The 26186-nt window shown below is 42.6% G+C and overlaps 1 protein-coding gene across 9 annotated transcripts; it reads left to right on the forward strand.

Annotated features, from left to right (window-relative positions):
* Window positions 1-7191: 7191 nt before the first annotated feature.
* Window positions 7192-25157, forward strand: LOC108136521 (alpha-protein kinase 1). Of its 9 annotated transcripts, none has more exons than XM_017257788.2 (13): window positions 7192-7365; window positions 9057-10312; window positions 13015-13087; window positions 13208-13248; window positions 14055-14240; window positions 14464-16078; window positions 16642-16907; window positions 17046-17274; window positions 17970-18227; window positions 18292-18404; window positions 18832-18912; window positions 20815-21179; window positions 22779-25157. In XM_017257788.2, exons 2-13 carry the CDS (start codon window positions 9094-9096, stop codon window positions 23718-23720), a joined length of 5388 nt encoding a protein of 1795 aa, XP_017113277.1. In that variant the 5' UTR covers window positions 7192-7365; window positions 9057-9093; the 3' UTR covers window positions 23721-25157. The 9 variants fall into 9 exon arrangements, with proteins under 9 accessions (XP_017113277.1, XP_017113276.1, XP_017113275.1 ...); XM_017257787.2 differs by having other exon boundaries at window positions 9057-9596; window positions 9684-10312; window positions 13015-13248; XM_017257786.2 differs by having other exon boundaries at window positions 13015-13248.
* Window positions 25158-26186: the final 1029 nt, after the last annotated feature.

Genomic DNA, 26186 nt, shown 5'->3' on the forward strand with positions numbered 1-26186 from the left:
AGTGGCTGTGGCAGTGGCAGCGGCAAAAGGCTTTAACTACATTGCAAAAGCAAAAGGCAAAGCCAAACAGCCGGTGTCCTTGAATAAGTCTCGCAGGACGCAGAACATAGAACGCAGGACGCAGGACTGGCCTATGGAATCTCGGTGTTTATGTACCGACAACTTTCCGCTTTCATTTCCATAAAAATGCGTTTGCTAATTTCATAACTAAGCCAGAAAGTGGGGGAGAAATGGATGCACTGAAAGAAAAGCGGGGACTATAGCGGAGCGTGTTTTACAAGATTAAATAAATTAGTATATTTCATCATTCATAATTCATAATCATTTGGCTTTAACATTGATTAAGTACTTTTAATAATAGTCTTAGTCTGGTTAATTTTTTTAGTTTTATTCGAGATTAGAAGGATTTACAAATGTATAATATTTTAAATAAAATTTGTGCTAACTTAAGCATAATAGTACATATAGTAAGTTCATATATTTGTCATGTAGCTTTTCAATTTTATGTTTTTATGTTAATAATTTTAAAGTTTATTTTTATCACTGTCATTTTTTGTAAAAAAAAAATATTATTTTTTCTCTAAATCAAAAACTTAATGCATATTATTATTTCGCTGCTTAGATAATTGCCTAATTTTTTTTTTGTGTGTGTTTGGCGGGCGGCGAGGACAAACTAATTGCAAAGAAAATACGCAAAAATCCTTTGGATGCGGACTCGGATTTGGATTTGGACTCGGATTCTGATGCGGATTCACATGCAGAGGCTCATTAGCTTTGCTTCAGTTAATGCAAAATCAAGTTGCCACCAAAGGGGCCCAAAATCCCAGCCCATCTGTCTGCTGCGTGAGCGTTAATCATCATCCTATACGCGTAATTACAGAGTCGGCGAGGAAGAGAAAGTGCGGGAGAAAGTGGCTGTCGAATAAAAAGAAGAGGACAAGTCCGAAGGGGAATGGAGTGTGGAGGACCAAAGTCAAGACGCAGCATCAACGGAATATTAAAAAGACTTTTTGCAAGCAGTTGAAAGGAGCCGCAGGAGTTGCTTCTTTACATTCGCCAAAAACCACTGCGGTTGCAGTCACTTTTGTGGTAAATGGCCATAAGCCACAAATATTATTAACCACGAATCAGGCGTATTCAGAACTCATCCTTCCACCCCACAAAAAAACCAAGAAAACGCACTTCATTAGGCGCAAATGGATTCCATTCAAGCGAATGTGAGTTTGTGTAGCATACTTTTTGGGGCGAGCGCAACCGTTGAGGTTTTTGGGGAAGTGGTCTATCAAGGGGTTAATAAAGCCATTGTATTAAAATTTAATAATAATGGCAAGTCCCGTTATTTACTTTGGTTACTTAAAACGATTAAATAGTCACATAACACTCACAAATCAATTTATATTTAAAAAGGTTTATGTTCCCAGCGCTGCCAAACTTGAACACTAACTCAAAAGAAACTATTTATACCCATTTTTTAAAGCAATTTTAAAGGTAGGCCAACTTTTTTTTGCAAACATGTTTTTTTATTGCAATCATAAAGATATGTATTAAGATTTAATAATAATGGAAAATCTCTTAATTTTCTTTTTTTATTTATCTTTTAGATGATTTTTACACACCCAAAACATCTTATTTATAAGTCTAACCTTTAAAATGTATATATTGCTAACTAAACTTAAGTGGTTGATAAAAATACAGGTGGTGCTTTAAAATTAAAAACCACCCAAATACGTTTTTCAATAATTTATAGTAGCCACGTAGCCAAGAGCCTAAGCTCCCCGAAAATAACCCCATCAAGTGGCAAGAACTTAGATGGACTCAAAATGGATGGCAGATGGGGCACGAACAGGAGTCGCAGTCGGAATCCGAGGCGGAATGTCAACCAAGAGTGTTGAGTGTCAAAGACGGATGCCAGGGCGAATTGCTGGCAATCAAATCCGAAATCCGCACAAAGCTGGAAAAATAAATGGGGGGTGGGGGGGGGACGGGAAACTGCGTGGCGATAACACCAAATGCTTAAAAACAGAAAAGCACTTAACTCTTAAAGGCGAAATGCTTGTAAAATTTAAGCCCTACTTAATTTGCGATATACTCGTAAACAATTGCCCGCGGCAATCTCATTGTGGCACTTGTCACTGGCCTCGCGCGGTGGATGTTGGTTTCTGGATGCTGGATGCTGGATGCTGTAAGATGGGTGGTGAGTGGTGGAGTTTTGAGTGGTTTCATTTCTGCCACAACCATCCGCTCGCGGAAACCCCTTTTCCAGAATCCAGAATTTTTACTAATTTTAATAAAGCGCCAAAGGAGACAAAGGCGTTTTTGCCAGAGGAAGAGGTGTGGGTTGGATGAACAACGAAGACGCCGCAACTCGATATCACAAGACAAAGGCTCACATCAAGAGGAAACCACGGGCTAGGGCTACACCTACGCCTTGAGTTGCTCCTCAGCCACCGCAGTTAACCCCCTAAAGTGTGTGCGACAAGGGGTTAAGGGACTGGGAACTGGGAACTGGGAACTCGGGGCCTGCCACATAGCATTCCGGCTTATTTCTTTCAATTTCGGTTTTAACTCATTTCGCAACGCGGTTTCTCATTATGCAGACATCGCAGCTCGGAAAATGCCGCTAAGGATGTGAGTGGAAAACGTAGAGAAAGTTCAGGGAAAATTCAATGTGTGATTATTTTTAATAGATACCTTCAAAAATAATAATCCAAATAATCCATAAGGATTGAGATAAAAAGTATTTATTTCCGTTTCTTTTTTATACTTTGAATATATGAGAATAATATTTTATTTATTTATAAATATACAATTAAGTGAAGTTTTACCCACTCTATTGGCTTTTAATAAGGATATGAGTTAAAAACATTAAAAACATATCATAGAATATTATATTTATAATAAATTTAAAAAGATAATTCAAAAATAATAATCCAAATAAACCATTTAACATGTTTTATTCATAGATTGGCCTCAAAATATTTATTTCCGTTTTCTTTCTGTACTCAAAACTTATGAAAATAATACGTAAAATACAAAAATAATAAAAATATCTTTTTAAAGTGGTTTATTTGAAGTTTTACTTTATAAGTGAAAGTGATATGAAAATAATATTTTATTTTATTTTACAACAATATTTTTTTTCTTTCCTTGTAATGCTTTTTGGTTTTCCTTGCTGTTAATAAATAAACTATTGATGAAATTTCCGACGGTTCTTATAATATATAAGTCCGGACTGGACAAGAGTTTTCCATCAGGAATCTGAGTTTTGAGCAAGGCCACCACTAGCCCCAAATGAATTTTTCGTGTTCGGCGGTGGAAAGCTGGAAAATTCGAGTATATCGGATGGAGAGTAAGGGGAGGGGGAAGGGGAAAGGGGAAAGGGGGTTTCGAGGGTACGGGAAATGTCTTTCTCTTGGCAGAAACCGCGAGGCCTCGCATCAGCGGCACATTTGTGTGCAGTGCTGCTGCCGCAGCCACTGGGAATTTAACCCTTTACTCGCCAAAAAAAACCCCCCTTAACCCCTTTCCCAGCCCCCTCCCCTGCGCTTGTGTGTGGCTGTGTGTGTGTGTGTGTGTGTATGCCAGCCAGTGGATTACTCAATTAATTTAATTATGCGCTGTCAATCATTTCGTTGCCTTGGCCCAGGAACTTACTTACTTTCTCTGTGGCTGTCTGCCTACTGGTGCCACGCCTTCTCCTAGACGCCACCCCCCACGCCTTAACCCCACGCCGCTGACGCCCATCGGTCTGGGCAAAAAGTGACTTATTTTCTTGTTGCCACTTAATTTTTGTTGTCCTTAGATTTGCGCCAACGTCTGTGGCCGCTCAGCCGCAGCCTTTTCCCCTTTTAAAAACCCCACCCACCTCCTTTTTCATTTTTAACCCCCAACCCCCTCCGTCGACTACTTATTTTTCTTAACCCCTTGCCTGTGGCACATTTCTTGGAGGACGAAACACTGAAAGCTGCACAGAGAACACATTAAAATATAACAAGAAATAGGGTCCACTAAAGCGAAACCCATAAGCCAAAATGATTTTTTTTATATTGAATAGTTTTATACAAGGTTAACATTTAAGCATCAGATGTAGGTTTATTTGAGTGAATAACCAAAAATGAAACAAATAAAATAAAATGAATATAAATATAAATAAAAATAAGAATATGTCCTAAAAATTATAGTTTTGGCTTACTTAAAGTGAAGAAATGATTTTGTGTTGAGTTTATAAACGACATTCTTAATTTAAACCATTTAAAATATTTGAAATTGTATTTTATGTCTAAATTTCATTAAAAATGTATTTCTTTGTAATATTTAAATATTTTGTTAACTATAAATAAACATAAATTATGATTTAAAACAAGATTTATTAAATACATTTTTAAAATCCTATAGAAAAGAGGCTAAGGCTACAACTGAAACAACAAATATACATAGAAATAGATTAATAATTTAATATGTCAAAGAAAATGTTGTTTAAAATATGTTGCGATTTTACATTAAGCACAAATGAATGTTGTGTTGCAATATTAAATGTGAAATTAAATAAATTAATTTTTTTTTTTTTTTGCTCAGTGCAACACTGAGGCACGCAAATTTTGAGTGATGTCGCCCCCACTCCTGTAGCAACCCCCTCCGCAGTTGTGCCACCCCCCGCCCCTGGGATAACCGCGACCGCTTGGAAATAAGAGAAATCATTTGGTGTTTTTGCGTTTACGTAAGACACGGGCTCCGAGCTGCTAATCCCCCGAAACCCCGAAACCTCGAGCTCCCCGCCAGTAAACCCCTTCATGGGAGTATATACTGTAGAGACCATCCCATTCCTCTGATCCCGAACTGCAGATTTCCATCAGCTTTGTGTTCTCTTCCTCGTCATGTTGACTTTTCCATTTCTGGCACTGTTTTTTCCTCTTTTCCGCTTCTTCAGCGCGTTTTCCCGGCCTTCTTCTTATGTGATTTTTTTTTTGCTTTCTTTGAACCAAAGGAGTCGTCTTCTGGCGTCTTCTGCTGCGAATATCCTGCGTATATCCTGCGGGCTTTGTTTGCGCCTGTATTTGCTTAAGCTGCACATGCCTGCGTGTGTGTATGTGTGCGTGGTGTTTGCTTACATGTGTAAATTACTTTTCAATCTTGTGATTACTTTTTTCCACATTTAATTATTTTAATTACGGCCCAGTGCACACAAGCAGCTTCCGCAGGTCTTTCCATTTTCGCCACCGAGAACCCTTGTCCCAGGAACTAAATCAAAGAACCCGTATACCATCCTTTTTGCCCTACTCAACCTGAGACTCTCCAAAATTGGGTGTGCCGAACCTAAGACCCTAAACTAATGTTAAAGAATTTTAGTATTCGGTGTTCTTTTTGTCGTTATCAATTGAACTGAAAGAGAACTATTAATTGAGCATATCGATGGGTACTGTCAAGGCATTTCAGAACAATTGGTAGTCTTAAAAACTCAAAGAACAATTAACAAATATAACTAAGAAAAGCTAAAACTATAAAACATTAACTTTAACATTTTAACTTCACATTTAAAGTTTAACTTTAATTTAAATGCCACCCGAAAGCCAAAAATTATTTAAAAACAGCAGAGTTTTAATTATCTTTAACATAGTTTGTGATAAGTTTGTCAATACAATAATAGGAAATTTTCCAATAATGTTTAGCATTTAAAATTTTGCAATATTTAGCTAATTATTTTTTTTTTTGTTTTTAAGACAAGTGGATTATTAATTATTGTGATCAATTGGCACCGCCAATCGTTCTATCTTCTTATGTTATGTTTGTTAAAAAATAAAAACGGTTTGTTCGATTTGACAGATATTAATAACCGAAATATAAAAGATCATAAAGGATGAAAATCAATTAAAATTAAACGAGAGTTTTGATTTTGTTTAAAAACCTGCACACTCTTCCAAAAAATCACCTATTAATTAGTCTTATTCGTTGACTTTGGAGTATCTTAATCACTGAACAGCAGAAAAAAAAAGCACACAAAAAGCACACATGTGGATTCCGACTTGCGGTGATGATTGATGATTGATGAATGATGGCGGTGTTTTCCGACAGTCGGTTCTCGGTTCGATCGGTGAGTGCTTGGCTGCAGCACCTGAATCAGCAGCTGGAAAATGCGTCAATTAGCCGCATTGCAAATGGACTTTCCCAGCTCTGGATCTCAATCTGGTTGAAGTTGAGGAATTGTGGTACTCTGCACCTGGATCCGAATCCAGTGCGATCTTCGCTGGACGACGGACTGCTGGCCACGAGACCACGGAGGAAATCCCTGCACTTGAGTCGACAACGGGATAAAGTCATTTGTGGGCTGTGCTGCCGGCGTCGCTGCCCAGAGTAAATATCGTCCGAAAAAGCCGCCCTCCGTTGTTGTTTTGCCAGGACTTTGACGTTGGATTTTTCGGAATAAAATGGAGGGTGGCGCAGTGCGCCGACTCGCAACACTGTTATACTGTTATACATGCAAGGGGTGAGAAAGCATTTCAGTTCGGCTTTTTACTCCGAAAAACGGCGCGACTGCGACGTCGACTGCAATTTTGCAGTGCGTTCGAAAGTTCGACAACTTTGGAAAACTGTCAGTTGGCAGCGAACTTAGAACAGGTAGAGACGCACACGTTCCGCCTGGAAAATCGGTCGAGAACGGAACAGGCTAGAAAGGAACAGCCACCCGACCGCCCGACCACCCGACAATCTTCCCCACTTCATCGATAGGAAAAGCCGAACGAGGGTTTTCCCCATTCGTTTTTTGTTTGCTTTTTGGGGGCAGTTCGGAAAACGTGCGTCGACGTCGACAGCGACTGAAGAACGGCGACGATGTAAAATTTTATTACCCCAAACGCATCGAGCAGTCGGGTTTTGGACGTCCGGACTTCACCGCCGCCTCGCTGCGACGCCAGACTTTTATTGCAGCGATTGCGATTGCCATAGATATATAGAGTGGGCACACAGATTCATGGGCACATGGTCAGGCCCGGAGATCCCAAAAACTTTCTGAAGACGGACACAAACTTTTTCCAGAGCTCCGCATAAAAGTGTAAAAGTTTTTGTTCGGCAGCGCCACAAACTAAAAGAAACTTCGCCGCCACCGCCGCCGCCGCGAAACCTCCCCACTTTAAAAACAAAAAAAAAAACAAAAAAACAACAGAACAACAAAAAAATCCAAAAATCAAAAACAAAAACCAATACGAAAACCCAGTGCAATGCAATGCAAAAAGAAAAACACAAATGTATAATAAACAAAAATATGTTAACAAAAAGTGAGTGGTCTAATTGACATCAAGTATACGCCTCATAAGCCGGCTAAGTTTTACCATAACTCTAAACATTCTTTCGCCGTCGTCGCGTTGACAAAAAGTGAGTTGCAATGTTTGTTTTTTGTTTTTTGTTACTGTTTACTCAGTTTTAGTTTGGCTTATTTTTTTGTGTTGGTGACGATCTATATCTATATATATAAATAAATCGGAGTGTTTGTGTGGAATAACAAATCACAACATCAGCATAATCAGCAAGCAGCCGCATCGTTAATGAAACAAAACAAACAAATGCCTCGAAAGTATGGCTCACAAATAAAGTGCAGAGTGTTTAAATACAAACAAATTGAAAAGGAAATCGAAATCGAAATCAAAATCAAAATCGCTAAGACAACCAAAACGAAAACAAAATCGAAACAGAAACAGAAACTGAATTCAGCAAATAGGTAAAGTTCACATATAAGTATTTGACTCTTGTAATATCCTCACTAGATCTTGCAATTATTTGTATCGAACTGAATACTGACAGTCTATATATATATATATATATTGTATATACCATGCTGATCCTCACCCAGACCCGCCCCCAGCCCCTGTGAAGGCAAAAATTGAAAACAAAATGCAAAATATATAGAAATGTATATAGAAAAACCAACAAGAACGAGAGAAACAAATAAATGTGTTAAAACCAAAATAGGAAACCGAAATAATAGAAAACAAGTAAAAGAAATTCAATGCAACAAGAATAATCACATTGATAAATTGACAAACAAAATTGAAAATTAAGCTAATGCAAATCGAGAATCGTTAATCATCCATCATGCATTTAGACCGAATTGCCAAGCTTTTCCAAGGGATCGTTAGCAAAGTGGGGCAAAACTCGTAGCTATCCATTTACTGAGGATCATATTTTATCCATATGCATAGGTGATTTTAGATTGTGTAAGTTTTGCAGCGGGAAATGCTATATTTATATTATTGCGACTATTTTTATCTTCTGTTTTGATATATATATTTTTCATAAACTATATACATATAAATATTCATTACTCTCTAAAGATTTAAGCTAACTTTACTACGCTACTAGTTAAGGTGTCACAAAACTGTAGTTCTTATTGTCATTTAATTGCTTGATTTATAGTTTATGGTACCATAAAACTGAACGAAAACAAGAACAGGCCATAACAAAGTTATTACCATTCTGAACAGTAACAAACTTTGTAGTAACAACAATCCATTAACCCTCTGACACTCTATTAATAATTGTTAGGCATTCCAAATAAGTTTTTTTAATTATTTATTTATAATGATTCCCAAAACAATTTTTTGGAACAACATTTTTAGAAAATTGTTATTAAAATGAGATTGATAATAGATTTTTTTTACTATCACAGACATTTTTCCTTAGCTCTTTTGCTCGTTCAGTCTTCATAATAATTATATATTTATAATTAGATAGCCTTTATACAAGAAACGATTAAAAAACGTTTTTTCCCTAGATTATCATGTATTTTCAAGACTTCGAGAAAATGATTTAAAATTCCCACGGTATAAGTTTAGATTTGGTCAAACAAATAATCGTTTGCCCAAGCGCTTTGTTTCAAAACAAACCTGCGATGATATTATTATTATTATAAGGTTTGGTTTCGATTTTGTTTAGTCTGGTGGGCAAACATCTCGCGATTGGATTTCGGCTGCTGAGGCTGCACACTGATTAATGATGATGTTGCAGTATCCACACAAACAATCGAGCAAAAAAAACTTACATTTCATTTCGACTTCTCACCTGATCAGCGGAACTGAGATAAAATTTGGAAAAGCCACTGGCAAAATGGCGCTTTCCAAGCGGCCCCTCACCAAGGACACGCCCTTGTCCGAGAACAATGGCGGCCACAATGGGAGTGGCACTGATCACGAGACCTCCGTCAAGCGACGCAAGCGTTGCAGTCGCGACGAGGACTCCACTCTGAGCAGCCACAACAACAACAACAACAATAACAACAATAATAATAACAATACGAATAACAATAATAACAACAACAACTTGCCGCAGAAGAAACGTAAACAGGGGCATATTGCCGATAGTCCGGAGAGTCCTACCTGCGGTACCCTGCTGCCCACGCACACGCCCACGGCGACGCCCACGGCCACGCCCCTGAGCAAAGGCAACACGGATGCGGACCAGGACGATGAGACATTGATCCGTGAGACACAGGCCGCCTTGAAGAGTCTCTCGGGCAGTTGGCCATCGGATTCGCGCGGCAATCTCTATCGGCTGCAGGAACAGGACGAGAATCCACCGCCCTTCCAGAATCTCTTCGAGGAGAAGCAAAAGTATGTGACCCTCGGCGGGCATGCCATCGACCAGAGCCCAGCACCCAATCCCACCAATCCCTCCACGCTCTTCTCACGTTTCCACAGACAAAAGGAGAACGACCAGGCGCGCCTGAATGCCAGTATTACCACTGGCAGCGGCTGCAAGAAGTCGCCCGATGACCAGCTGGATGACCACGAGCTGGAGGACACCGCCTCCTCGACCCCGGGCCTGTATGCCCAGGCTGCGTCGGCCTTCAAGCCGCCCATTGACATCATCAAACGGAATTCCGTCTATGTGGCCGCCGCTCATGCCCATTATAGTGCCTATAATGCGGCCGCTGCAGCGGAATCGGCTGCCGGATTGGCCTATTATGGCTATGCCGCTGCCGCCGCTGCCAGTCAACAGCAACAGCAACAACAACTCAATAGTACCACCTTCGATATTGCCAGCCAATTGGGCGAAAAGCAGCAGCAACAACAACAACAGCAACAACAACAGCAACAACAGCGGCCCAAGGAACCCATGGCCGATGGCAAACAGTATACGATCCTTCAGCCCGCGGGCATTGGAAGTCGGGCCGCGTCCGTCATGCAGGACATTGCATCGCGTGAGGGCGTTGTGGGCGTACCACTGGTGGCCACGCCCCCCTCGACAGCGGCCAACAGTCCGGCAGCAGGATCCTCGACTCCATCGACACCGGCGCCCAGTTACTCGCCGGGCAGCCAGAATCGCGGTAAGTGGTCCCCAATAGTCACGAAAAGAAAGAAAGAGTGGTTTTCGTTTTCCCCAAAAGTTGATTGTGATAATTATGATGATGAGTTGGTTGCGCTTCGCTGTGTATCGCTGGAAAAACTGTACATGTGCTGTGATTTTGCTAACATACAAAAAAAGAAATGGAATCCGTTTATCAGGCTAAAGCATTGCTGTCAACAGAACTGCGTTTTGGTGTATGCAGTACTTATTAACACTACTGTGATTCGTTGAAAAAGTGCCGTTAATATCACACTGACTCGCTATGATCAATACTAAAATACTTACTTAATGTAAGCCATACAATGTTGCACCTTGAACAGTGTTTAAAACACACTACTGTGAAAAGCTGCAAGCAGTGCTGTAAAAAGTATTAAGAGCCACTGTTAAAAGTGCTAAAAATGTGCTATTAGCCATGAAATAGTTTTGTAATAGTTATAAAAAGTGCTATAAAAAAAATGTACAACAATCCACCGACAAACACTGCTTTTTCGCACTTTTTATGATCCGTAAACATATAGTAAATAAATTTCAAAATGAAGAATACCAACAAACGGTTCTGTAAACAGCAATGTAAGCAGGGTTCTAACAGTTCCAAGGCAATTTTTTATGGATGCAGTACAGTAAAGTACAGTACAGTACAGTACAGTGCAGTGCAGTTCAGTGCAGTGCAGTGCAGTGTTAAGCAGCTAATTCACCAGCGATTTGATGTGGTTCGGTTGGGTTTCCGTTTCCGGTTCGACTGAACGATCGGCTGATGTGCGAGACTTCTTGTTGCATTGAGTTTACCGCTTCAATTGGCAAAATCAGAACAAAGTCCCCTGTCCCCAATGACCCACCACCCCCCACCCAAACAACCAACCCACTAATTCCCCTTTAGGGAGACAGAGACAGAGAGGGAGAGACAGAGAGAGAGAGAGAGAGAGAGAGAGTGTGTGTATGAATGGTGTATATTCTTGTGTATAGATGATCACTGACCCCCGTTCCCTAAAAAATGAGACAGAGAGAGACACTCAATTTATGACGATTATTATAACACTGGCTTTTATTGTTATTATTATTTGCACAGTCCCCCGCTCCGTGAACCCACATATCTAAAAATAAAACCCTTTTTGCAGCTCATTCAGCAGCCAAAAAGACATTAAGCGATTTTGTCGTTATGAAAATGGGATCGCTAAGGGATGGGGGTTTGTATTTTTGGTTGAAGTTGGGGTTGCCATTGGGTTTGGGGTTGGGGATGGGGCAGGAACAGGGGCATGAGCGCACAACAACTAATGGCTTGTAAACCCTTTATGCCACACACAAAACTGAGGCACACGGACGAAAACGGAGACGGAGACGGAGACACAGACATCTTTTGGTTGAGTGCCTGAGCCTTGAGCTTTGCCATCTACTAATTTCGCTGTACTGTAATTTCCACAATTTTCACAGACAACGATGTGTAAGTGGGTGTGGCATGATTAGATATAAAGCATTATGAGCACGTTTTCCTTCAAAAACCACTTTTGCATATTTATTTTGTCATTATGTTTTGGCATTAATATGCTCAGCCAGAAGCTCTTTGCTTGCGTGTGTGTATGTCTGCCTATGTGTGTGGTATTCATATAATTTGAATGACTTTTTAAATAGTTGACGGAAGAAAGGACTCCAAAACTCTATACGCTGCGTATACGTAATAAGTCATTAGCGTGCGGCAAGCCATATTGTTATTGTTTTAGCCTCTTTGCTAATGTGGCTTATTAGGCTTAACCCTTTGTGTGTATGTGTGTGTGTGAGTGTGTGAGTGTTTATGCTCTCCAGACTCCACACAATCTTTAGTTTTCTCTTATTTTTTGTGTTGTCTTTTTTGGCTGATGTGCCAGCACAACACAACACAACACACCACACCACACCACCCGCACTCGGAAAATTCTAATGCACAAACACTTTAGAACCCCCAAGCCCACGTTGGCTTTATTTTAATTAAATTCTAATTAGAGAGAAGTCGGTCCTTTTACTTTACCTTTACCTTTACCTTTACCGTTACCGTTACTTGGGTTCTCTCTCCGGCTGCTGCAGTTTGACATTTTGCCCGTCCACGTAATAGACAAAAACACGGCAGTGAAATATTTCGAAAAATATTTCATTAACCAACCCTCCCATGTCACGCACGTCATATAGTACATATCAGGAGGAAAATATCATGGGCCCCGGCATTTTATCTTCGAGGAGTTGCGCTTAGAAGGCGACCAAGTCTTTGGGGTATGCTTATATGGTTGGGTTTGATTTTTGAAGCTGTCTCGAAACCCCTTCCCCCTTTCTGCCCTTCCTGCCTTTCCTGCCCTTCCCCTTCGGCTGACTGTCATGTGTGTGAGCTGTGTGTGGGTTGTGTGTATGTTGTGTGTATGTGCGTGAGCTTTTTAAAGTAAATAATGCAAAGCTGTTTTCCATCAAATTTTAATTAATTATTTAGGGTAAAAGAATTGCCTGCTGTTGCTGCTACTGCTGTTTTTTTGAGGTTTTTCCATGGAATGGGGGTGGGGGGTTCCACGTTCCACATTCTACGTTCTACGTCAACTTGTCTCTCGCTGTCGCCTGCCATATAATTAATTAGAAATTATTCACCCAGCCATGCACTCACTCCACCCGCCCCATTCGCTCGCTCTTCGTTGAATTTAAGTTTTTCTGTTAATTGGTTAATTGTAGATGGCGCCAAATGCCCCACGCCGCATTGTACGGGCCAAGGACATGTCACCGGATTGTATTCGCACCATCGCAGGTACACCCATCAGCCATATACATACATATATTGTAGATCCCCTGCGAGAAGCGTCTCCTCTTCTCACACAACAAAACAATCTCATTTCTCTATATATTTTTCTCGATCTGCCATTGACAGTTTGTCTGGTTGTCCGAAGCGCGATAAGGTCACCACAGAATGTAAGTTCCACAAGAATTCAATTTCGCATGCCCATGTATGCCAGTGTAGTCGCTCTATCTCTTTCTATGACACTCTCTATATCTCTCTCTTTCACTCTCTCTCTATCTTGGACTCTTCGTCTCTCACTCTAACTGTCAATCTGTCTCCTCTTCTTTCTACTTGCCTCTGTCTCTGTCTTTGTTTCTCATAGCGAATTCTTGAGTATAACTGTTTGATGTGAATATACGGGCTATCCACTTCTTCTTTTTAGATTCTGTATAACTTGTTTCTATTATCTGTAATTCTTATTATTTGTTATTATTAGACACTCCCTTCTTAGGTCTTCGTTCTCTATTGTTCGTTATTCGTTATTAAGTACTACTTCTCTTCCTCTTCTATAGAACCTTGTTTGTATAATTTTTAGTACATTTTTTAACTTATTTTTAATTCATGACACATATCGAGATTGAATTACTTTATAAGAAATGGTATAGTAGTCTCTGTTCTTCTATCCAGCAAATCCTCTATACAAATTGCTTCTGGACCATTCCTAGTTTAAACTGTTTTCATATTCTGTTGTAAAATTGCATGTAGTTTGTCACTAGCTACTGAGATGGATTGCCTCTACGAGATCTTCTACTGACTGAAGTGTTTTTTTGTGACTTGACCTGCTAGAGGATCGCTGTCTCTTCACTGTTTTCCCTTCAATTCTCTGTTTCTCTGTCCCTGTCTGTGGAATGCCTTGTTGTTGTAGTCGTGAAGTCTCCGCTGTGAATTTGTGAATTTGTGAATTTGTGAACCAATGCCAATTCCCATGCACTTGCAGTGCTGGCTCTGCACGAGCAGATCCTGAAATGCCCCACGCCCGGGTGCAATGGTCGTGGCCACGTGCAGCCGCATCGCAGCGTGCACCGCAGCCTCTCCGGCTGTCCAAGGGCCCTGAGGCGATCCTCCGGCGGATCAGGATCGGCCAGTCGCCGTCTGGGAGCAGCAGCACTAGCAGCAACAGCAGGTGAACCAACCACTTTGGCCCCAACTCAAAGTCAGCCGACTGTGTGTCTGAATCATATAGGATTAAAACGAACCCTTTTTCCGAAAACTCACTTTCATCTTTCAACTGTCACCGTTAATCGTTAACCTTTAACCTTTAACCTTTAACCTTGAACCTTTCACCGCAACCCCGATCTTTGTTCTATCGCTCCATGTCTTGGTCTGCTTTTCTCGCACCCATCTAGCCGGAGATCTGGACAAAAATGAGAAGGAGCTGCATCCGCTCGAAAAACTGAAGTTGGCCTCCAACCACTATCTCAACAATAACAACAGTAGCTGCATCAACAACAACAACAACAACAACAACAGCAACAGCAGCAACAGCACAACAGCAACGCCAGCGACGATGCCGATTATCAAATCGGAGTACAGTCCCGTCGCCAGCATCAAATCGGAGTATAATAAGAGTCCCATGCACTCGTATCTGTCGGGGGATGCGGCCGCGCCCGCCCCCGCCGCTCCATCCTCGGCGGGATCCGCCCAAGCGCCGCGTTCCGGATCGGCGAACGTGACCGGCGGAAGTGCAAATGGGGAGAACAACCTGCATGCCCCCCACTTGAGTCGCTTTGTCGGGCTGCAGAGTCCGCCGCACCAGCCGCATCTCAATCCCCACGGCCACCACCAGCAGCAACAGCAGCAGCAACAGCAGCAACAGCAGCAGCAGCAGCAACAGCAGCAGCAACAGCAGCAGCAACATACGCTGCACCAGCAGAGAGGACCCTTCATCGAGGGTAATGATGTGCCCGATCCTTCAGCCACCTATCACTCCGAGCACCAGCAGCAGCAGCAGCAGCAGCAACAGCAGCAGCAGCAACAGCAGCAGCAGCAACAGGCCGACGAGCGGCAGCAGCAATACGAACAGATGCGCTATGCCCAAAGTCATGTGAGCGTCGGTCCGAGTGGCGAACTAATGGCGCCCAACGGCGGGGAATTGTCACCGGGGACGGCGAGAAGCGCCTATGAAGCGCACCCCGGACATCCGCATCCGCATCCGCATCCCGGGCACCCGCATCCGCCCGTCTCGCTGAGTTCCCTCAGCTCGCCAGCGTTCGCAGTCGATGCGGTGAGTGCAGCGGCCGTGGCCAGCGGAGCGGGCTTCGAGCGGTACGACCCCAGCGGCGTCTGTTGTCCCAGCAACGGCGGGGGTCAAAGGTCAGCGGCGGCCACAGCCGCAACGGCGGCCTCGGCAGCCGCCGCCTATCACTATCTGCCGCAAACCACCGACGAAATGCAGGCCCAGCAGCAGAAGTATCTGCAGGAGCAGCAGCTCATGCTGGCCGCCAAGGCGGAACACGAGGAGCTGGCCAACGGCGGACAGCCCCTGTATCCGCGGCCCATGTACCACTATGATCCCACGATGGGACCACTGCCACCTGGCTTCTCGGCCATCAATTTGTCGGTCAAGATGGCCGCCGCTCAGGCCGCAGCTGCTGCGGCCGCCTACCAGAATCAGCAGCAACAGCAGCAGCAGCAGCAACAGCAACAGCAACACCACCAGCAGCAACAGCAGCAACAGCAGCAGCAGCAACAGCAACAGCAGCAGCACGGCAAACAGAGCAGCTCGCCCGCACCAAATGTGGGTGGCAGCGGTGTGCCGGCGGTGGACCTGAGCGGTTCCACCTCGGTCACCAGCAGCAGTCCGCACGGTTTCAACTCGCCAGCCTCGCACAACCAGTACACCGCCCAGCGCATGGGCAACGGCAGTCCGCAGCCAGGAGCCAGTCCAAACATAGCCAGTCCCCAGGTTCCAAGTCCCCAGGGCCAGACGTTGGACCTCAGCGTCACCCGGTTACCCCACAGGTTAGTTGAAATATCTTGGATAACCAATCAAGTAGCAAGTCCAATTAGTTGATACTCTATTTAAGTAGTTTTTGCTTTGATTTTTTATTATTTTTAACATGAAAATCTTACGTTTCTTTAAATATTCCATTTCGGAATAGATTTTATTATATGTAATTGTTAGTTAAATTGAAATCATTTAATACTTTTCAATCAAAATGAACCCAATTTGGAAACATATATTTTGCACATTAATTTTTATCTTTAAATCACGCAATTTATTATGCTATATATTTAACATTATGATTTTATATGTGAATTAAATATGATATATACAATTTTGAACTCAATAGCCACTTTACTGTTTAATTTTTCAACCAGTGTAACCATACATGTATGTGGGTCTAAATATTTTCCCTTCCATACACAGAAAAAAAATGTCTAAGAAATCATACTCGTTTTGATCAATTACATTATTTAATGGTAACAAATGAAACGTATTTGTTTTCTGTGTATATTGCAAATATTACTACCATTTAAGGGTCATTTATGATAATTTTAACCTTTGACCTCCACCTCCGCAGCATTATTACGAGTCCACAGTACGGCGCCGATGGCCTGGTGGTGGGTCATGCCCAGGGTTTCGTGAGTGGAGCGACAGGACCTCTGGGTCCGGGCAACGGCGGACCACCGCGATCGCCACAAATGGAACCAGTGGACTTCAGCGGACCTCCAAGACCGCTGGGCTTCGGCCTGGTGGGACACATCAGCGGTCCGCGACCCTATAGCCGCGAGTCCACGCCGGATAGCGGTGGCTCTCACTATATCGAAACGTATCGGGATCCCAGCGGTAAGTTGAGCTACTTCTATTTATTTGATGCTTAAAAAAAATATAAAAATAAATTGTTATTTTTGGCTAACCATTCATATTTCTTTCAACACAAACGATGCTCAATTTGGAACCCTTTAACCATTATTATCCTTGCAGGTTACTCACCGCACCCCGGTTACGGGATGGTGGTGCAGTCGGACTATCCGCCAGCCGGATACCACGGCTACGGTCCGGCTGCGTACCAATGCAGCAATCCGTACGCCACGGCCGTCGGTCCCGGTGGCTATCCCACGCCCGTTTCCGGCGGATACTCGCCCAGTCCGGCCACCTGCTACTCGATGCCACCGCCTCAGCACATCCCGCAGCATGACAAGTCCAAGGACGGGTAAGTCGAGTCCTCCGCTCACCCTTACCCCTCCGGTCCACCCGATGTGGTTAATGATTCATATAATAATTGGCCAAACACTGTCCATCCATCCATCTCTGTTATGGACTTCGGTTTCTCTCCGCAATCCATCTCTGTCAGTGGAAAAGTGTTTCAGCCACACCTGACCAACGCATTCAACTTAGTTCGAACCCTTAATGTGACGAGTTAACTGAATAATTATGCAGCTCAACAGTATACGAAAATAAGCCACATGTTTAATATTTATAAATCTCAATTTTAAAACCTTAAAATTAAACAAATAGTTAACATATTTAGATGAAGGTTTAAAATTTTAAACAATAACGTTGACTACTTTAAAACCCACTCACAATGACAGTTGTCAGACCAAATTTAGTAGTTTTCTTGAGTCTTGAGTCGCTAAAAGCCCAGGGTCGAGTGACTTTAATATTTATGATTACGACTGAAAGTGGCCGCAGAGCGGTCGTAAAAAATCCTCATCGTCTGACTCGCCGTGTGATTAAATGAAACTTTAAAACCGAAAGTTTCAAGTCGAAAGTCGAAGGCCTTAGCACGGACAGACACAGACATATGGAGGAGATGTTTTCTTATCTGGCCACGACCACTTGGCCTGTTTCTTGTGACCCCGGAGTGCGTTTGGGTCACTTCACTAATCCCCTCCTTTCGACCTCCAGATTGACGGGCTGCTCGCGCTCGGACCGCAACCATCTGCAATCGCACTCGCAGGAGCTGAAGTGCCCCACGCCCGGATGCGATGGCTCCGGCCACGTGACCGGGAACTACTCCTCCCATCGCAGCCTATCCGGCTGTCCCAGGGCCAACAAGCCGAAGAGCAAGCCGCGCGACGGCCAGGACTCCGAGCCCCTCCGATGTCCCATTCCGGGCTGCGATGGTTCCGGCCACTCCACCGGCAAGTTCCTCTCCCACAGAAGGTGAGTGCCAGGGATTTAGTGGCTGGTTGATTGGCATCATATCATTATATTCCTCCTCCTTCAGCGCTTCGGGCTGCCCGATTGCCAATCGCAACAAGATGCGAGTTCTGGAAGCCGGCGGCACTGTAGAGCAGCACAAGGCCGCAGTGGCAGCTGCCACGGCCATGAAGTTCGATGGTAAGTACAGATTGTTCGGAGAAAACCAACACTTTTGACTGGATTTTTAAGCTACATCTTTAAATACATCATTTAATTTTCATCAGTGTGGCTTCGAAATTGCTTTAAAAAGTACCTAAAAGTAGGCAGCAAAGTATTTTGAGTCCAAAAGTCAGTGTGTTTCATTCCGAAAGACGACAAACTTTATTTTATGCATACTTTTAGTAATTTCTGTGGCCCCATTTTATATGTATTACACTTTACCAAATTCGAATGCCAACAAGTCACATACAAATAATTCTAAATTAAGTACAAACAAATGTTTTTAAAGTATAAGTAAAAAGTAAATAAAATTAAATTTAAAGATGTGTAATAACAATTGATCTTTAATGAATAAATAAACAAAGAATTCCACTTGTTTCTCCCTTTTTTCACACGTTTTCTATAGCCTGCACCACGGTGGGCAGCCAGGGCATCAAGAAGCCGAAGTTCGATGAGGTCACCATGGTCTATCCCAAGGGTTATACAGGTGAGTGACCCCGATCTCAGACGCTTCATCTCGCTCTCCTTCTCTCTCGCTGTCTCTCTCTTGCGTGTATTTTTCTGTTATGAACTGGGCCCAAGGCTAATATACCATATCCCTCCTAGATCGAAAAAGGGGTTGGGTTATAATGGCCTTGATATGGAGCTAGCAACACACAAAGAAGAAGAAACAATTACATTTAACAAAATTTGAAAAAAAAAAAAAAAAAAAAAATAGTATTCCTCTTCTCTGTTGTTGCTCGCTTTTTGTCTTGAACATTTTCGGTTGGAATTTTGTGTGCGTGTGCTAAAGTCAAACGAAAAATAGAAAGCATAAAAAAAAATGAAAAAGAAAAAAAGAACAAATATTCAACAAGAAATAACTTTATTTTTGGTTTTGGTTTCGGAAAATGCAACACAAAAAGAATTTCAAAAACAAATCTAGCAAATTTTCGTTTCGAAAGTTTCGAAATCCTTCGAATAATCCCTCGACCTCCAACAACACCAATTCCCCATCGAAAACCAACCACTCACTCGAAATATCCTCTGAAAATCCTACCAAAAAAAAACCCGGTACATAACAAGAACCCGTTAATATCCGAAAACACACACACACACACACCCACAATTGCATATGTGTATGTGTGTGTGCGTGTTTGTGTGTATGCTACGAACAAGAGAAACAAAGCAAAAGCAAAAGCAACAAAGAAGCTGATCAAAAGAGAAAGAAACAGTTAAATTCCTAGTTTTAATTCTAATTTAATTCTGTGTTTCTTCTTTTCGTTTCGTTTCATGTCGTTTTTGTTGACGTTTTCTTTTAGATTACGCAACGTTTTGTATCGGTGCCGAGTATCTACTGTAAATAAAAAACGAAACCACTGAATCTCGCAGTCAAAACAGTCCGTATCGAAACTGAAACTGAAACTGAAACCACAACCAGCAACCAAAAATAAATGCAATGAAAATCCAAATGCAGCTGAAAAACAAAAATTAATAATAAAAGCAAATACAATACAGAATCTCTAGAAAAAAAAAACAATTATATATGTGTCTGTATGTAAAACAGAAAGAAAGACAGCAATGCGAACAGACCACAAAATGTCATACCTACAACTCACACAAATCAGAGAATCCAAAAATACAAAAATGTACATACAAAATTGCCAGGGAGTCTGTCGATTGTCGATCAAGGTAAGCCAGAAGATAAGATGATTAAAACCCACTAAGCCACCAACTTACACCCACACATTCACACATACACACAACCACACACACAGCGAACCCTTGCACACATACGAGTCACCTGATTTATCCCTAATGTCCATATGATCTATTACACTTCATTTAATGTCTATTCATTTAATCCTAATTTATTAACTGCGAACTGTTGACTGCTGTGATTAATTCCTCAGAAATGTCAAGAGTTTTGAAATCTCTTACAAAGGTGTCTATTTGGAAGCCAAAAGACTAATGGTCTCTATACTTTTATAAGTGATTTCTGAACCCTAGTAATTTCTGTGTTAAAGTACATATATTAGAGTGGTTAATCCTTAATAGCTATGTATGTACAGATGCCTAGTTGTAAGCGATGCAATGCGATAATGTCCTAATGAAATACTGCTGCATCGGGTGCAACTGGCTTAAATGATAATCACCATGTCCTCCACATAATGTGACTCAACACACACTCACATCACACCACACCACACCACACCACACCACACATACACAAACACACACTAGTGCCAATTGAGTTGCTAGCACACGCGCACATTGACGAACCGCGGAATGCCAGACGATCGCTCCCACAGATCCACAAAAAGAGAAAAGACAAAAAACAGCATTCTGACCATAGATCTCCCACTAACGAGCCTCTCCCCATTCACCATTCACCATTCACTTGGAACAGGCGGCAGCGGTCTGGACATTGTCATGGGCGGCGTGGGAAGCGGTGTCGGCGTGGGACTGGGCCTCAATGTCGGGATCGGGGTCACCAGTAGCAGCAGCGGCAGCAGTACTGGCATCGGCGGCGGCAGCGGCGGCAACAACAGCTCCAGCGGCAGCAGCAGCAACACCAGCGGACCGGAAAAGAATCCAAATCCATCTGGTGGTGCAGGAGGTTCCTCCTCGGGCGCCACTGGCAGCGATGATCTAAACACGTTGGAGGCCGAGATCTCGGAGCTTCAGCGGGAGAATGCCCGTGTGGAGTCACAAATGATGCGGCTAAAGTCGGATATCAATGCCATGGAGTCGCAGCTGAGCACCAGCGATCGGGTATGTAGGCTCAGGTTCGTTGACGGCAACAAATTATGAGACCAAGTCCATTTCCCACTAGGCTAAGCGCATGAACTTTGCAGACGATGGTCACACTGAAAGTTTTGCTTATGCACCCCCCTTAGTCCCCCGCCCCCGCCCCCGCCCCCTTTCCAAAACTTTCGACTCAAACGAGACTTTGAGTGGAGTTCTTTTTACCCCTTCGTAGTATGGCTTTTGTTGTTTTTGAGTTCGGTCTGTCGTCACCTGAGCGAGTTTTGTCTTGGCACTTTTCAAGGACGTCTCTCTAAAACTCGGCGAAAAAACAATGAACAACAAGTGAAACAAAGTAAAGTAAAGTAAAGTTAAGTAAAGTGAAATAAACTTATGCTAAAGTTGAATCGAAAACGAGGGCGCGCGAGAGCGAGAAAGTTTTATCAGCCGCCGACGCAGACGTTAAATTGCCTGGGAATTTTTTGTTTTTTTTTTTTTTTTTTACTTGTTTTCCCAAGCCTAAACTCATATTTGCATGCAGAGAACAGAATAAAGATTTATATGAGTAATATATGTATGCCTAATAGGTTCCTAATTGTTAATGAGTTTATTTTGGAAGCTGTTTTTATATTTATACTTTTTTTTTGATTTAAGTTAAGTTGGACTCATATAAATAGCCCTTACAAGACATTTCAATAGCCTAGAATGTAGGGATTAATCATTTTAATATTTTATGTCCTTTATTTCTGTGTAAAGAATCCACCCGAAATGCGGTGCATTTCACTCCACCTCCTGTTGACGTCAGCCAATCGGTGACGTTGCATCCTCACTGCATCGGGCGGCGAATCAGAATCGGCGACAGGAGCAGGGGGTGTGGCACACCCCTAAGCACACCCCACGTCCACACCCACACACCCACACCCACATCCATATCCAAGTCTCCCTTTGGCGTGTGTGTGCTGGTCATGCGCAGGCCATGGTGTTGCAGCCCGAAAAACCCAACGAGGCGCCAACAAATCGCAGGACGCCATTCGATTTGCTCCTAAAAACAGGGAAATGGGGCGCAAAAAAAGAAAGAATGAAATAAAGAAAGAAAGAAGAAAAAACCAGTCCAGAGAACTGTGCTACAAAAAGGCGCCGGCAGCGACGTCGACGCAGCATTAACCTTTGTGTTTTTTGGGGGCGCCCCAAGGCTCCAAAAACTCCGAAAAACCCACTTCCTCTAGCGCTCTCTCTCTCTCTCTCTCTCTCTCTCAATCTCTTTGGCTTGTATCGCTCGTCTCTAGCTGTCTCTTTCTGCCCACGGTGTTCGTGTGACTTCGTTCAGGATTCGTATGTTCTTTTTTTTTCTTACATTTTCCCAACCCCAATTCCTGTTTTTTTTTTTCGTGTTCACTTTTGTGTGTGATGGCCCGTTCTTATTGGAATTGCTATACACATATGTGTGGCACACGAGCAGGGGTTTATGTACACGGGCAAAAAACCCCACCCAATCGAGTAAATTGAATACCAATATTCGTGACCATCGTCTGTGCTTTCAAGCGAACGCACTCCAACCACTCAGCATCTAACCATATAAATACATATATTGTATTTTGTGTTTTGTATTTTGTGTGCTTTACCTAGGAGGCTTCTCCACTGAGCGGCCATCAGCAGCAGCAGCAGCAGCAGCAGCTTCCTCGTTCCTCTGTCGCTTTGGCCTCGCCCAGCGGTCAATCGCCATTCGCTAGTGTCAGCTCCACCAGTGGTGGCACCACAGTGGTCAGCGGAGGAGCCACCCCCAATGGTAGCAGCACTAATACCAACACCAACTCTGGCGGCGGCAGCACCACCAATGCCAACGATCTGAACCACTCGATCAGCAATTTGGCACCGAGCTCTGGCAGTAATCCCATCGATGGTGGTGCCCCACCCAATGCCAATTTGAACAACTACTACGAGAGCCTGAGGAACAATGTGATCACGCTGCTGGAGCACGTGCGTCTGCCACCACCGCCACCACCTCCAGGTGGCACTGCCAGTTCCTCCACAGCATCCGCATCCGCAGCCGCATCGTCGGTGAGTCAACATGGCCTGGACAATGTGGTGTGCGGTGGCGGTCAGTTGATCACGGGCGGTGGATCCCTGGTGGGTGGGGGTGAGCATGCTGCCGCGTACTCCACCCTCTTGCCGCCGCCACCACCGCCACCCTCGTCTGCGGGTGGATCAGCAGCCGTGAGTGGCGTGAGTGGCATGTACGGGGGATCCAGTGGTCTGCTTCAGGGAGCCAACTCGAGCAACCTTAGTGGTCCGCCTCCAGTGCCGCCGCCGCCGCCGCCGCACCACCATCATCCCTATACGGTGCACCATCCCGTCAGCTATGCCCATCCGCATGCCCATCCGCACGGACATCCGCATTCGCATCCGCATCCGCACGAGCACTTCGACTCGTACATCTCGAAACTGCAGTCGCTCTGCGTGCCACCCGATGTGTATGCGCTGCCCGAGGATGCGGAAAGGCCTGTCTACAACTCGGTGAAGCCCACAATGCACCAGGACTATGGCAAGCTGATGCCCACGCCCATCTAAGGCCCCTGAGCGCCATCACTGGTGACCGCTACGCATCACACAGAGCCACATCCCGTCCACGGCTCGAATCAAGTGTAAATACTTAAAAAAAAAAAAAGAAGAGAGAAAAACAAGGAAAGGTAACACTGGGGTTAATTCATAGGCCTGACTTTAAGGCAGACTATAAAAATTAAAAACAAAACAAAACAAAACAAAAAAATACTGGTGGTCGAGGTCACCCAACCATGCTAGTTGTTAGGTCTAGAAAACTAGCCATCTAGTGCTTAAAACTGTTCCACATCCTAGATCCTAGACGCTTTCGTCGTGTGTGTTGATAGCAACTCTGTATAAAAACCAAGAAAGGAAAACCAAACATAAGTGTGTAATTCGATTATAAATTGCAATTTTTTTTTGTCTGTATCAAATACTAAAACTAGAACTTATAGATAACTATACATATATATATATATATTTATGAATATATATATATATATGAGAATTTAATTTAAATGTAGGGCATTTGTTTGGTGTTAATGTCTGGTCAATTTTTTGCAAACGGAATACGAGATGTTCGCAACTACTTAATAGCCCACGTAGTACCCCATTAGCCCATAATATCCCCGCAGTCTAAGTTTAGTTAAGTGGCAAAGTCGAACACCAAAAGTGAAAGAAAGGAGTAAACATGCAACTTATAGACATGCAAATATAATCAATACTAAACTTAGTGGATGTAATCGTACGATTTTTTTTTATTTTTTTTTGTGCAATTGTAATATTAAAAATGTAATAGTAATATCAAGCGAATATCTAAAACTATATGGGCTAAGTGTGTGAACGAAGGTGGGAACTTTGGGTTGCGAGGTGGCTAAACGTACATATAATCGGGAAAAACGAAACACGCGTATATTCGCAGATTATATCAGTATGTGAGTGCGGCATGTATGGCTGCTTCTCTGTAGGATCGTAAGTTTTAATGTTACCCCTTACGAAATCGGGCACGAGGCATTAACCCCCAAGACCCCAAGAACCCAAAAATAAAATCGAAAACATAGATTAAAATTCAGTGCAATACATACAACCAAAGGAGGGCAAATCGAAAAACCAAAAAATCGTAATAAACTAATTGTGTAAGCTTAAGTAAAACAAGTAGTTGAACAAAATGTAACGTTTTTTTTTTTGTATCATCATACGTCTAATCTTAAACTTAAACATAACTTAATAAAAAAAGAGAAATAAATCGTAGAACGGAGAGCGGAGAAGATGGAAAATCCCAAAAACCGCAAGGTAATTTAGACGAATTTTAAAAGAAAAAACCAAATTGAAAAAGTTGAAAACAAAAAAAAATGAATGGCGAAATGCGAAAGAGTATGAAAATAAATAGCAGGCTTAACAAAAATCATTGTACTAAATGAAGTAATACATTACGATGATTAAAATAACTACACTAAACTAAATATAAATATAATATATATATATATATAATATAATATTGTATTGTATGACAAGAAAAAATTCTGTAATTTACAACCGAAAAATATTTTATGTGATCATTGTCTTTTTTTTTAATATTACAAGAAATAAATAATTCGAATACCAAATAAAGGATATACACAAATAATGGAATAATTGTTTGCATATTAAAAGGACTGCTTATTTATATTTTTCAGGTGGAAAATTTTCAGGTGGAGCTTTAAAAAAAAAACAAAAAAGAGGAAAATCTAAAATTCCTATACATTTCTGTGTTTTTTTAACCCAAGGTCATTCACCGATTACTCATCTTAATCGTTTTGCATGTACTCATTTATCCGAATACTCATTTTCTGGTCCTTGCATTAGCATAAATCAGTGGTAAATTGTTTCCTTTCTTTTTTTTTTTTTTTGAACAGTGCGGACAGTGGTAATCGAATGAAAAATGCGCAGTAATTTCTTGGCAACGTTTTTAATTTCAATTAGCCAACGGACATTGACCAAGGGACCAACGGACCAATGGACAAACGGACAAACGGACCTCCTGCTGAAAGTGCGATGCTAAACGATGCTCTCCGGTTAGCTGGCACTTGATTTATGTGGCTTCATTAGACATTCCGCACATAGTCAGTCGGTGGGCAGAAGGGGGCTAAGTGATTGCCAAAAACTAATAGCGAGCCCACGGCCAAACACAATTAGAAGCAAGGCGAAAGGCGAATTTCAAGGAGGGATATTGTGTTTTTTTTTATTTGGGTTTGGGTTTGGGTTCCCTGGGAATTTGGTAGTTTTCCGATTGACCAGCATGGAATATTTTCGGTTACCACCTCAAGCACTCAAAGTGAAAAACAAAATAAAAAGGGTTTCCGGGTCCGGTTTTCGGTTTACGGTTTTCGGTTTTGTGTGTTTGCTCGTGTGAGCCGCAAAAATATTTGCATAGTTACCTTTAATGTGGTTCGCATCAGGTCGGTTCAGAGTTCACAGTTCACAGTTCGCAGTTCGCAGTTCGCCGTCTCTCCATGC

Source organism: Drosophila elegans, unplaced genomic scaffold, assembly GCF_018152505.1.
Source record: "Drosophila elegans isolate 14027-0461.03 unplaced genomic scaffold, ASM1815250v1 contig_149, whole genome shotgun sequence".
Taxonomy (NCBI): domain Eukaryota; kingdom Metazoa; phylum Arthropoda; class Insecta; order Diptera; family Drosophilidae; genus Drosophila; species Drosophila elegans.

Excerpts from the sequence above, each read along its gene's own strand:
- LOC108136521 (XM_017257786.2), top strand. The coding sequence starts at position 9,094 with ATGGCGCTTTCCAAGCGGCCCCTCACCAAGGACACGCCCTTGTCCGAG. Across the intron at positions 18,228-18,291 it reads AAGTTCCTCTCCCACAGAAG|CGCTTCGGGCTGCCCGATTG; the intron begins GTGAGTGCCAGG and ends CTCCTCCTTCAG. Across the intron at positions 21,180-22,778 it reads AGCTGAGCACCAGCGATCGG|GAGGCTTCTCCACTGAGCGG; the intron begins GTATGTAGGCTC and ends TGCTTTACCTAG.